Source organism: Ipomoea nil, unplaced genomic scaffold (genome assembly GCF_001879475.1).
Source record: "Ipomoea nil cultivar Tokyo-kokei standard unplaced genomic scaffold, Asagao_1.1 scaffold3169, whole genome shotgun sequence".
NCBI lineage: Eukaryota > Viridiplantae > Streptophyta > Magnoliopsida > Solanales > Convolvulaceae > Ipomoea > Ipomoea nil.
This window is the reverse complement of record NW_017619597.1, coordinates 832,972-846,451: the sequence shown is the minus strand read 5'-3', so window position 1 is coordinate 846,451 and position 13,480 is coordinate 832,972. Positions and strand designations below refer to the sequence as shown.

Genomic DNA, 13,480 nt, shown 5'->3' with positions numbered 1-13,480 from the left:
GAAACATTATTGTATTACAATTTTAAAAATTATAACGTAACTACTCATTTAGCAAAAATTAGAATAGCTAGCCAGTTCCAAAAGGATGATCGAGTGGTATATATAGTATAATTTTTCTATTAGAATAATTCTTGTATTAAAAGGTCATGAGTTCAATTGTTTTCAATAGTTTCTCAGTCGAGCTCTCGCCGCACATGATCATTGTAGTGCAATTTATCTCTATTGTAGCCAATTGTTTTAGGCATGATTATTCGAAAATCATGATGATATAGAAAGATATATATAGTTATACAAGTGACATTTAGGGTGTGTTCAGTTCATGAGGTTAGACACAATGAATAAAAATAAGAGTCAAACATATTGTTTGATTGACAATTTTTTAAAATACATGTACATAATTTGATTACCTTTATAATTATAAAACGACCTACTTAATTTAAATTAGGGCGGTATCATTCCATTAATTCGTCATTCTTATCCTTGATCATTTCATCGCCTCCTCTTATTTCGTCGCCTCCTTACTAATCTCTCTTCACTTCGTCGAGATCCTCACTATATACTCTTAAAATCAATTGCCTTGATCTTTTTATTTTTGTATTTTTAAAAACTTTATTCCGATTATAGAGTCATAGATAACTAAACATTAATATTGGTAAACATTTCAATTTCACCATACTATGATACATGCAAAATACTTTCACCAAAACCAATTCTAATTACCAAGTATTTGATTCTCATTCCCATATTCGAACCAAACACGACCTTATATTTTGAATATTTGTTCAGAAATAAATTTTATTTTTTTCATAAATACTCGTCACAATTTTTTTTTAAGGTTAGACCACGAGGTGTCATGAGCATGCTCTAACTGTAGGAGACACCTTTAAGCCCGTACCATACTAAGACTAATCCCCGTTCGCACCAGGCCGCCCGGGTCGACCCAATTAAGGGTCAAAATACGGACTAGAATGAGTTTTTCATATCCATACGAGAGAGGATTTGAACTTCCGACCCCTCTTAAAGGACGAGAGTGCATGGCCACTCATGTCAACCAAGTTGGTTATATTTGTCACAATTTTGATGATGGAACATGCATCACAAGCAATGGAGCTAAAGGCGTGAGATGGACAGATGGTGTAGCCAAATTGGGCCGCCACTTCCATTGGCCCAATTACATGGTTTTTTTTAAATGATAAAAAGGCTGTTAGTTAAGATCGTCAATGCTTATACTCTAGACTAGAACTGGGGAAAATTATATTGTGACCCATGGTCAATATTATGGCAAATTATTGTGTGGATCATGATTCACATAATTGTGTGGATCATGGTTCATATAGTTGTGTGGATCATAAATACAAAGTACATTTTTATTATTAATTTATTTTGAGATCCGTTTAGAAACCTGAAAAATGTTTTTAGAAAAATGATTTTTTAGAAAATTATTATGAAAAATATTTTTTATTCTTGTGTTTGGTTGAAGATCAGAAAACTACATTTTTCTGTTTGGCTTAAAGTTAAGAAATTGCATTTTTCCTGTTTGGTTTATTTTTTAAAAAATAACATATTCTTTGTAATAATAATAATAATAATAATAATAATAATAATAATAATAATTAATTCCACTAGAGGTCCCTTGTCTTTGATGTCAATTCCAAATTTAGTCCCAGACTATTGTTTTTGTCATTTAACATCCCAGACTATTATTTTTTGAACACTTTTAGTCCTTCTCATGACTTTTCTTATTTTCAGTAAGGGCATTTTTGTCTCTTCATATTTTTCTTTTGTTATTTTTCCGGCTTAATTGGTTTAGGACTTTACTAAAAACCGGTTGAAAAATATGGTTACTAAAAATCAAAGGTTACCTAAAGTTTTAAACCAATTAAAACGGTGTAAACCGAAAAAATAACAAAAGAAAAATATGAAAAGACAAAAAATGCCCTTACTAAAAATAGGAAGAGTCATGAGAATGACTAAAAGTGTCCAAAAAATAATAATCTAGGATGTTAAATGACAAAAACGATAGTCTGAGACTAAATTTAGAATTGCCACTAAAGACTAGAAACCTCTAGTGAAATTAACTCTAATAATAATAAGTGGTGGTGTTGTGGTAGTGATGGTGGTGGTGGTGGTAGTAGTGGTGGTGGTCGTGGTGGCGATGTTGGTAGTGGTAGTGGTGGTGGTGGTATAACATGGAAAATAAAGAATTCAGAAAATGTTGTCCGACTAAAAATCTAGGAAGACATTTTCAGCCAAATTGAGTCTTTTTTCTGTTGACTAGAATGAATATCTCTTTTGACTTTATTTTTCTTGAATGGATACTAAGCACATGAAAATTCAAAAAATTACTTTTGAAAGTCATTTTGTGAGTTTCAAAACGGACCCTTGATTTTTAATACACTAAAAATGAACATACAATATATTAAAAATGAACCGAAATTGTTGTTTTTTGGTCTCTTAAGGCAATCCCATTAGTGCAATTTTGGATTTGTTTTTTCAAAAGAAAAAACCATGGAGTTGTGTTTGAACAAATGGAATGGTAGGTTTTTGGGAGTTTTTTTTCTTGCTATTTTAGTTTTTTTGTGGGACCTACTATTTGAAAAAATAAGAGAAAATTTGTTGAGTAAAAAGCACAATGTCGCGCCTAGTGTACACGCCATTTGAGCGCGTGAAAAGCATATTCAACGTTTTTTTTTTTGTTTTGTTTTTTTTTTTTTTGTTTTGTTTTTTTTTTATTTTGTTTTTTTTTTCTCCTCTCTCATTTTTTTTTTCCTTGTTATATCTACAAAAACCCACAAAAGAAAAAAAAAAAAATAAATCTAACTAATAAGCATGCTCTTATGGATTTTGACGGGTTTGTTGGCTTTTGGGTTTTATGTTAAATGCACTCGTGATAATTGGTTTTCAGTTCACTTTGTTTATTGCTTTTTTTTTTTTTTTTTTTTTTTTTTTTTGTGTTTTTGGTTTGTTATATTATATTAGGGAAAATCAACGATTTGGTCCCTCAATTGTTAGCGAAATATCAATGTAGTCCCTTAATCGCGAAATCATCGATTTAGTCCCTGGAAATAACTGTTTTTAGTTGATTTGGCCCCTCCGACCGTTCCCCGTTGAAAATCCGGCGAGAGCTCCGATTTGCCATGGGCAATTTGGTCTTTTCAAGCCATATTCTTCATCCGATGCAAATGTTTGTTAAGGTAATAAAACCCGTATGCAGCAATCGCAATCCCCGCCATCCATGGCCAGAACAGCCAACTCCAGATAAAATACATCCAGAAGAATGGATTGAACTCTACATTTACAATCCACTTTGGCACTACAATTGCAATTGCAATTGCAATCACCGCATACCACTTGCACAAGTCAAAGGGGGTCAGCTGAGAAAAGTTTGATTTTATCAATTCCGCAGAGAGATCTTTCAGGCTTTCCAAGAATAAGGTCAGTTGAGAAAAGTTTGATTTTATCAATTGCACAGAGTGATTTCTCAGGCTATTCAAGAACGGGGTCAGCTCAGAAATGTTTGATTTTATCGATTCCACCGAGAGATTTCTCAGGCTATTCATGAACATGATCCCATCATCAGTCTTTGCAGTTGAGTGTGAACCGGAGCATTTCAATGGCAGTAAAGAAAAACGTTCAGACGGTTTCTGTAATGTCAGAAAAGAACTCAAATGTCTGTAAATTCTTCGCTGGAAAAGTGTCTTCCAAGTGTTTGTGACAATGTCTGAAAGAAACTGCATTTCCGTTCGGCAAGAAAACACCAAAGGGCAATACCTTTGAACAGGCCAAAACGGGACACGAAACCATGACCGGATGCCTGGATTTCAAAAGCAAGAGCTCGGAGAAGCGCAATCCTACAATGAAAATAAAATAAATTACAAAGCAAGAAAATAACTATAGGTACCTGACTGTGGTCGGAGACTGCAATTGGATGAACTGAGGAAGTGGTCGGCGACTGGACGAACTGCGAGCCTGCGAAGTCGTTTCTGGTAGGCGACTGGACGGACTGAGACCATGCGATGTGGTTATCAACAGTAGCTCGGATTAAAGGGTTGGTGGAGGAAGAATATGGGGTGAAAAGACCAAATTGCCCATGGCAAATCGAAGCTCTCGCCGGATTTTCAACGGGGAACGGTCGGAGGGGCCAAATCAACTAAAAACAGTTATTTCCAGGGACTAAATCGATGATTTCGCGATTAAGGGACTACATTGATATTTCGCAAACAATTGAGGGACCAAATCGTTGATTTTCCCTATTATATTATCTTTGGACCATTTACACTTCCTTTGGTTTTCATCTTTTAAGCCATGGCTATGGCTATTGGTTGTTGTTGAGTTGTTCCCCTTCCATACTTAGTATTTATGGCATAAGTGTGCTCTTAATGTACTACCTTTTTTTTTTTTTAAATGAAATGATATTTTTCTGAAAAAAAAAAAAAATCAAATAGACCGTCAAATTATACATGGTATTGTTATTAGATCATTCAACTTTAAAAAAATCCCTATAATTGTAAGCTGTTTGCGACTCCTATTCTTGTTTCTCGTCCCATTGTTGAAGAATATGAGCCATTCGCAGATCCCATGAAGTACATGAGTTTGGCTGGTGCTCTACAATATCTCACTGTGACTCGTCCAGACTTGTCTTATGCTGTTAACTTGTTGTGTCAGCACATTCACACTTCGTCGTTGGCTAATTGGGCTCAGCTTAAGAGGGTGTGACGGGGACTCTACACTATGGTTTGAAACTGAGTAAGTCCTCTAACACATATATTCATGCCTTCTCTGGTTCGGATGAGACTGGTTGTCCTACGGATAGGAAATCTACGAGTGGCTTTGCGGTTTTTATGGGGTCTAATCTTGTTTCTTGGGTTTGTAAGAAACACGTACAGTAGTGGCTAGGTCTTCTACTGAGGTTGAGTACAAGGCCCTGACAGATGTCTTCTGTGCTGAGGTCACTTGGGTTGTGTCATTATTGCGTGAGTTAGGTGTGTCTCATGTGCCTGTCCCAAAGTTGTGGTGTGACAATCTTGGTGCGATCTACATGTGTGCTAATTCTGTTTTCCATGCACGTACAAAGCATATTGAGATTGATTACCACTTTGTTCGTGACAATGTGGCTGCAGGTGATCTTCAGGTTACTTTTATCTCAACTAAGGATCAATTGGCAGATATCTTTACTAAATTACTTGCTGCTCCGCAGTTTGCGTTCTTATATGACAAGTTGCAGTTGTTACTCCCACTTGAGCTTGAGGGGAGTGTTAGGACTCTTATTGTAGTCGTAGTCTCTCTGTAACTCTATACTTCGTATTTATTCCCTATCTGTAATCCTGAACAGTTTGATTCAATCAATAATACAATCCTAATCACAACTCCAACTAATATGTGTTTGTCTTGCTTTTTTTTTTTTTTTTTTTTTGCGGAGTATTTTTTTCATTTGTATTAATATTTTATAATAAATAACTTTATATATTGAAAATGAACCAAATATTTTTTTAGTTAAACATAAGAAAATGAGTTACTTTTCAAAAAATATTTTTGAATTCCCAAATAATCCCCACTAGAAACTGGAAATATGAACTATTTTTCATTTTTTTTAAATGGAACATATTTACATATTATTTTTCCAAATTAGGAAATGATGTATATTTCCCCACATTTTTTTTAAAGTTAGAGAATCACTTTAACTAATTTTCTAAATTGGAGAAATGTAGGGCGCTCTACTTGCTTCTACATTGTTTAACTCTTAAAATGTTAGATTGCCTAAGGGAACGTTAGATTGTTGGGAATGTTAGATTCATGTGTTTGGTAAAAACTAGGTTATATAATATAAACCTGTTTGGTTGATGAATTGTTGGGAACATTATAGTGGTTATTTTACCTTAATGCCCTCATATTACAAATCATCTTGCAAAGTGAAGGGCAAATTTTGTAAAATAGCAAGGGAATCTTATATTACCTAAGGAGAGGAAGGTTATCACATTCCCTCAAAATTATTAAAAAAGTTGATGTGGAGGGTAAATAACATTCCATGAGAAAGTTGGATAACTTCAACCAAACAAAGGAATGTTGTATAACTAGCCAAATATAACCTTGGTTATCCTAGATAACCCGAACCAAACGCTCCTAAATGTTATGTTTTTTTTCCCTTCCGATGTCTCGCTTTTCCTCTTTTTTTTTTTTCTTTTTTTTTGTTCAAACTTTATTTTTTCCTTTGTTTTTTTTTAAATACCAATTTCAACATTGTTTTTTTCCCTTTAATTTATTTAAAGCTCGGTTGTTGTTGTTTTTTTGTTTTTTTCATTCCCATTCTTTTTTTTTTTTTTTTTGTTCTTGCAAACAACAATTTCAACACCATGGACTCTATGAAAATAAACTTTGTAATGATTTGAGTAATTTAGGATCCGTTTGGAAATCAGAAAAATGATTTTCAAAAGTTATTTTTTAGATTTTCTGATGTTTGGGTATTCAAAGAAAATAAAATCTAAAGAAAAAAATTAAAATAGTTCTAATTTATTTATTAATATTATATTTTTTGGGTAAATATTTACCTTTCAAGTATTTAGCATTGATATATTGAGTTGATTATATAATTCTAAAAAATTAAGTTTGGAAAATGAATTTGAAAAATTGAAAAAAATATTAATGAGAAAATGAAAAAAAAGGAGAAAATAAATAAACATGCCCTTTAAGTGTTTTTGGTTTCTTATATGATAGAATAGCTATACTCCTTTTAGTTCTTTTTAGCTTTGGTTTACTTAGCTAAACTTATTTTGCTTTTCATCTTTAATTTTATGCCTTTGGCACATGGTTATTTCAAATAAAAATCATATATTTTACGGAAAGAAACTGTGATTTTTGCATTCAGCTTGTATAACATCATTTATACTTATTTGAAATAAAAATCATACTCCGTATATTTTATGATATTGGTTTTAAAGATTGTGTTTATACTTTTGGTAAGGTCTCATTTATTTATAAGAATGGGGCTAAAAAAAAAAAAAAGAAGAAAAAAAAACAGCCATGGTTATTTGTTAAGAAGGTCATAAGAAAGAACACTGTAGTGTCGTATGGGTATTTATTATGTATGTTCCACAAGGCTACAAAATGGCTACGGGAGATATATATGTTGCAGGTTGGGAATTGGGATGATTTTCTCAGCTTTAATTTGAAGGAGTTGTAGAGGCTAAAAATTCCGTCAAAAATTCTTAATTTTCTATATAAATGTGCAATCATTATGCCGTGGAATCGTATTCACCTTGCAAGGTAGACACGATTCTATGTTCATAATTACTGAACTATATGTTCATAATTATAAAGTTATATATTCATAATTTTTGAACTTCATATTCATAATTATTGAACTCTATATTCACAGTTGCAGAATTCTATGTTTGTAATTACTGAACTATATGTTCATAATTATAAAGCTATATATTCAAAAATTTTAAACTTCATATTCACAATTATTGAATCTCTATATTTTCATAATTACAGAACTATATGTTCACAACTCTCTGTTCATAATTATAAAACTATATATTCATAATTATGAACAGTTTTAGAACTGTGACCACCTTACAAGGTGGATACGGTTCCACAGCATAATTTGCCATAGACGTGCTAGACAAATTCTTTCCAGTTTCCACTAAACAAGCTAGCATTGTGAGGTATTGATCTTGAACTCTATTGCCCATTGTGTAACCATGCAACCGAATCGTTAGTTGCAACATATTTTCCTTTAGGTGTGTGAAAATGTGAAATGTGAATAATGAATAATTGATAAATTGAATTTGAATTTTTGACTTTTTTTAAAATACAATTTTTAAAATGAGAGGGGTAAGCCCACCAGTCGTTATATCATAGACCGCGGTCATGCACCGGTAAAAAACAGCACAGTTTCTTTAAGTAAAGAAACGGCCCGCCGTTATAGTTAACGGAGTCTGCTTGTTTGGTGTATTAAACACCAACTAACACTACAGTATATCTAAATCGACACTGCAGTTATATCAAAATGATACTGTAGTTATAGTGAAATGAAACTGCAGTGTATATAAAATGCAACTAAATAACATTTCACATATTTGAGTGTATATTGTACAATGAAGCTGTAATTATATCAAAATGATCATGTAGTTGTGTTTTAATGAAACTATAGTGTATATAAAATAAAATTAAATAACATTTTCACATATTTGAGTCTATAAATATCGAATGAAACTATAGTTATATCAAAATGAAACTATAATTGTGTTGAACTGAAACTGCAGTGTATACAAAATGACAGTGAATAACAGGGTTACTTTTTGCGAAAGGGTGCGAAACGGCAGAAAACAAACACCGTTTCTTTTCATTTAACAAAAGGGCGCGCGGTGCATGATATAATTTGCCTAATCCCACCCCCGCGGGCCAAGCATGGCTAGTAGCCTATGAGGCCCGCTCTTTTGCAAGCCACAAAACTCGAAACTCACTTAAACAAGGGGCACTATAGATTGGCCCGACAGGCAAAATCTGTTTTAACATCTCAGAGACCTCTTAGTGAGAAGTAAGTCCAATTGTTATATTATGGACCGCAATGCACGTGTAGTTGTGCACCGCGGTTAAAACGGTGTCGTTTCTTTAAATAAAGAAATGGCGTGTCGTTATTGTTAACGGAGTGCGCATTTTTTGTGTGTGTTAATTACCAATTGAAACTACAGTGTATCTAAACTGATACTACAATGTATCTAAATCGACACTGCCTCACGTATTATTTTATATGTTATCAAATGAAACTGCAGTTATATCAAAATGATACTGTAGTTGTGGTAAATGAAACTGCAGTGTATATAAAATGGAACTGAATAACATTTCACATATTTGAGTGTATATTGTGCAATGAAGCTGTAGTTATGTTTTAATGAAACTATAGTGTATATAAAATAAAATTAAATAACATTTTCACATATTTGAGTGTATGAATATCGAATGAAACTGTAGTTATATCGAAATGAAATTGTAATTATGTAGAACTGAAACTGCAGTGTATACAAAATGAAACTGAATAATAGAGTTACTTTTTGCGGAACGGCGAGAAACGGATGTCGTTTCTTTTCATTAAACAAAATGACGTCGTTTTGAAGCGCGATGCATAATTGATTATGCACTGCGGTGCACGATATAATTTGCCAAGTCATGATGTAACGTTAACAATTATTACGGAGTATCATTTTACTTTAACCTCCAATGTAATGATATCATAATCTAAACTTTTGACTTAAAATCTGAAATTAAAAATTAAATATTTCATTAATAGAATTTTGCAGAAATCATTGTAATTTAAAATGGGTATTACATATAAACAATTGGATACTATTTTGTTTGTGGAGATAAGATTTTTTTTTTTTTTTTTTTTTTTTGTTAAAAGATAAAGAATCTGAACTGGCTCTGACTAAGCACCAAGACATTACAACTCAGAATCCCTATGAAAATACTCTGCCTTCAACTTCTTCTTCTTCTACCTTACAGACCCAATAATTTCTCTTTAAAATAACCCCCAAAAAATAAAATAAAATATAAAAAATTTAAAAGGAAAACGGAAAAAAAAAATCGCCATTTTCGTCCATTACTGACCATGCTCTCAGACTCAGCAGCAGCGTCAGCACTTCCATCCTCAGCTCCTGAGGCGGCGCCGCCGCCGCCTCCACAACCGCCGTCTTCGGACGAGGACTTCTTTTCCTCAGCCTCCGTACCCTCCACCTCTTCTTCATCCGAAGAGGAGAAGCAGAATAATTTGACTCCCTCGCGCTCTCCCTCGGCGCCGCAGATCCCCATTTCATGGCCGGAAGACGGAATCTTAACCCTAGATTGGGTCACGGACCTTATGCTGACCTTCGACTGGGCTTCCAGGAATCTGCCCCCCGCGGATCTCCCCACCGTTCTCCCCGTCGAGGTCTTCGATCGCCTTGTCCTCACGGCCTCGAAGATCCTGCATAAGGAGCCCAATTGTGTCGGGATCGATGATGGGTCGGGTCTGGGCCCGGGTTCCCGTGTCGTGGTGGTCGGGGATGTTCATGGGCAGCTGCACGACGTGCTTTTTCTGTTGAGGGACGCTGGGTTTCCAGGTGAGGATCGGTTCTTTGTGTTCAATGGGGACTATGTCGATAGGGGAGCATGGGGTCTTGAGACCTTTCTTCTCTTGTTGGCTTGGAAGGTAATCAGTTTAAAACAATTGAGAAATTTCAGTCACATATATGAAACTGAATTGTAGTGAACATGTGCTTAAAGTTGAAGAAAATGCATTCAGCCATTAATATTATGCATTCATTCAACTCAGTGCTATCTAAATGCTTTCAATCTGAATATGTTACATGCCAAATGATATTAAACAAGAAAAATGCTAATCTTGTTTCAATCAGGCATTTGCACTTGTTGCTTTGTTATATCTGTTCCTGTTTTCCATTTCAAGTGACACATACAATTCTGTACAGCTAAAAGGTTACTACTTGTGGCATTGGAGGGATATTATACCTTAATTGAATGCACAAGAGTATCTCATATTCTCATCCTTGTTGAATCTTTGGAAAGGATGCAAATTCCACATTATTTTCTTGATTACAGTTCTTTGGTGGGTGTTCAATTTGTTTTCATGGTCCGTTTTAACTTGGTTTTGGTGCATAGCTGGGTTATAGAATGTGATTATTCTGTTTTGCATGCATGCCGTGCTTTGCTTATTTAGATATATTAATGCCAGTACATTTTTCTAGGTTTTCATGCCTCAGAGAGTGTACCTACTTCGTGGAAATCATGAATCCAAGTACTGCACTTCTGTTTATGGCTTTGAAAAAGAAGTTCTTGCCAAGTATGGGGATAGAGGAAAACATGTCTACAGAAAGTGTTTGGGTTGTTTTGAAGGACTGCCTCTTGCATCCATCATTGCTGGTCGTGTTTATACTGCACATGGGGGTGTTTTTCGCAGCATTGCTGTTACTCCATCTAAAAGAGCTAAGGGGAAGAAGAGCCGCAGAATAAATCTCAACCCTGATATCACTACTTTATCCCTTGGCTCCTTTGAGGAGCTGGCTAAAGCTAGGAGATCCGTCCTTGACCCCCCATGGGAAGGTTCTAATTTGATTCCCGGTGATGTCTTGTGGTCTGACCCATCCATGACCAATGGTCTTTCCCCAAATAAGGAAAGGGGCATAGGTCTTTTATGGGGTCCAGATATGACAGACGAATTCTTAAGGAAGTGCAACCTAAAGGTAACATTAAGGATGTCAGTATTTCTCTGCAATGGTCTTTTCTGTGATACCATCTGTGCGTAATTGGTTTCAGTTTTAGCAGAACTTATTAATGTTCTACTTTTTTGCTTGTAAGGAATCCCTTAAACAAGTTATGCACTAGTAGCTTGCTGAATTTGACTTGCACAATTCATCATTTATTGATTACTTGGCAAAAACACTTATACTTGTCACTAGCTTCTTTTACTTTATAGATCTTTATCTTTGATTTTGGTGATCTTTGATGTAGGTTAATCTGGATTGTTGTTACTGAAATTTATGGTTTTGTCGGTCATGCATGAATGTGCCCACAAAATATTATCACATGATATTTCTTTTTATTTCTAGTCTTATATTAATATTATTCCTGTTGTAACTTTAACTTGGAATGTTGTTTTGGATAATGGAATTATTTCAACTTTAGAATATGGAGAAGCTTCAAAACTTTCCAACTATAAGAACAGTTGGAAGAAGAGTGTGCTCTTACGATTCTTCCTTTTCCATTATCCATGAATTAACTCTATGAACTGCCTTCTTTTCACAGCCATATATGATTGGGGGAAAGTACTACTATTCATTATATGGATAGATTTTTTACTCAGTGCCTAGATATCAGAAACCAATCTGGAAACAAACCGTTTTAGGTGTCAGTATATGTATTAGGTCATTTCATTTCTGTCATACATAAATTAGGTAGTAAGATGCTTTCCTAAAAAACCGCTGTAGTATATAAAAGTGGATGAGCTTACATGGAAACCTGACAATAAAAAGAAACTGGAAAAGAGAGCCAATGAAGCAGAGAAAACGTCTGATTATAGAAGTGTGAAGTAACAAGTAGTAAGATCTCTCTGAATTTGTTATGCCTGATAAATGATTCCATAGGGAAAGGTTTTTTTTTTTTTTTTTTTTGGGTTTAATGCTAACTTAGGCTTTTCAATTGCTGCTATTTCAGTTGATCATCAGGTCACATGAAGGTCCAGATGCAAGGGAAAAGCGGCCTGGTCTCGGAGGAATGGATGCAGGGTACACTATAGATCATGTCGTGGAATCTGGGAAATTGATCACATTGTTTAGTGCGCCAGACTATCCGCAGTTTCAGGTATATTCTTCTTTTTGCTTTCTTGATTTTGAATTTTTTCTAGCCTAATCTGCTTGCAGCTTCTGTAGTGTTCTAATTTAGTGAGAACTTCAACTTTCCAATTGAGGATTGGGCATGACAATGAATATTGCTTAATATATGTATCTCATTATTTGGAAATATAATTATTGTGGGATTTAAATTCTAAGTTTTGAATGATAATTTTACCAACTAAAGTTTTGTATGCTCCTTAACATGAGCATAACTGTATGGGTATTTAGATGTTACTTTCCAACCTGATGAAACTTATTTTTGTTCGTCTCCATATCCACCTTGCAGGCTACGGAAGATAGGTACCGAAATAAAGGAGCATACATCGTATTGGAACCTCCTGATTTCGACACTCCCATTTTCCATAGCTTTGATGCAGTTACTCCCAGACCAAAGGTAAGCAGTAGCCGTAGATCTGAGCTATCTTAAAAAATAGAAATGCAATTAAATTTGGGCAATGAGCGTCGTTCTTGAAGATGAATCTTTGGGAGATAATTTGCACACGTGTTGCACACACATGCATTACATATAGTTTCTGATAAGTAACATATCGGTTAATTATGGTGCCAGGCAAATCCATTCTATGATTTTGAAGATGTCATTGATTCTGATGAAGAGTTGGATTTGGCATCTATGGTCACATCATGATGATGGTGTCTCGAGGCCATTGTATAAAAACAGAAGATTTGAAGGCATAACAACAATAGTTCCAGCTGGTTGAGGATGATAGGAACTTGGTTAACTTCAATCCAATGGCGATTTAGGCTCGAAATGGAGTTTTGTATCATGACATCCATCGAAAATATGTATTTTTTGGTTTTATTTTTGTGATGCTTCAGTTTACATTTTCCTCCTCTGATCTAGCTGACCTATCAGAATATGGAAGGGTCTTTAATGGTTTGCTTGTGTATTGTACCAACATATGTTGTATACTGAGTAATCATTAAACTTGTTGTCTCAGAAAACAATTCTGTTACAGAGATTACTCTCCCTGTTCTTTCTTTCACCTTAAAAACTCAGAAATTCAATATTCACTCCATAATATACAGTGAAATCTTTCATATATGTATTAGCCTGTTAGATATTATGCTTCGATTAC

The 13,480-nt window shown here is 34.5% G+C and overlaps 1 protein-coding gene across 1 annotated transcript; it reads left to right on the top strand.

The window, feature by feature from the left end:
* The first annotated feature begins 9,475 nt into the window (after positions 1–9,475).
* Positions 9,476–13,366, top strand: LOC109167687 (serine/threonine-protein phosphatase 7). The gene is made up of 5 exons (XM_019316776.1): positions 9,476–10,186; positions 10,740–11,234; positions 12,205–12,351; positions 12,670–12,777; positions 12,952–13,366. The coding sequence occupies exons 1-5, from the start codon at positions 9,608–9,610 to the stop codon at positions 13,027–13,029; spliced, it is 1,407 nt and encodes a 468-aa protein (XP_019172321.1). The 5' UTR covers positions 9,476–9,607; the 3' UTR covers positions 13,030–13,366.
* The last annotated feature ends 114 nt before the right edge of the window (positions 13,367–13,480 follow it).

What these genes read in the sequence shown, in the direction of transcription:
- LOC109167687 (XM_019316776.1), top strand. Translation starts at nt 9,608, where the DNA reads ATGCTCTCAGACTCAGCAGCAGCGTCAGCACTTCCATCCTCAGCTCCT. An exon ending in TTCTCTTGTTGGCTTGGAAG is followed by an intron (nt 10,187 to 10,739) that starts GTAATCAGTTTA and finishes ACATTTTTCTAG; the next exon opens with GTTTTCATGCCTCAGAGAGT. An exon ending in TAAGGAAGTGCAACCTAAAG is followed by an intron (nt 11,235 to 12,204) that starts GTAACATTAAGG and finishes CTGCTATTTCAG; the next exon opens with TTGATCATCAGGTCACATGA.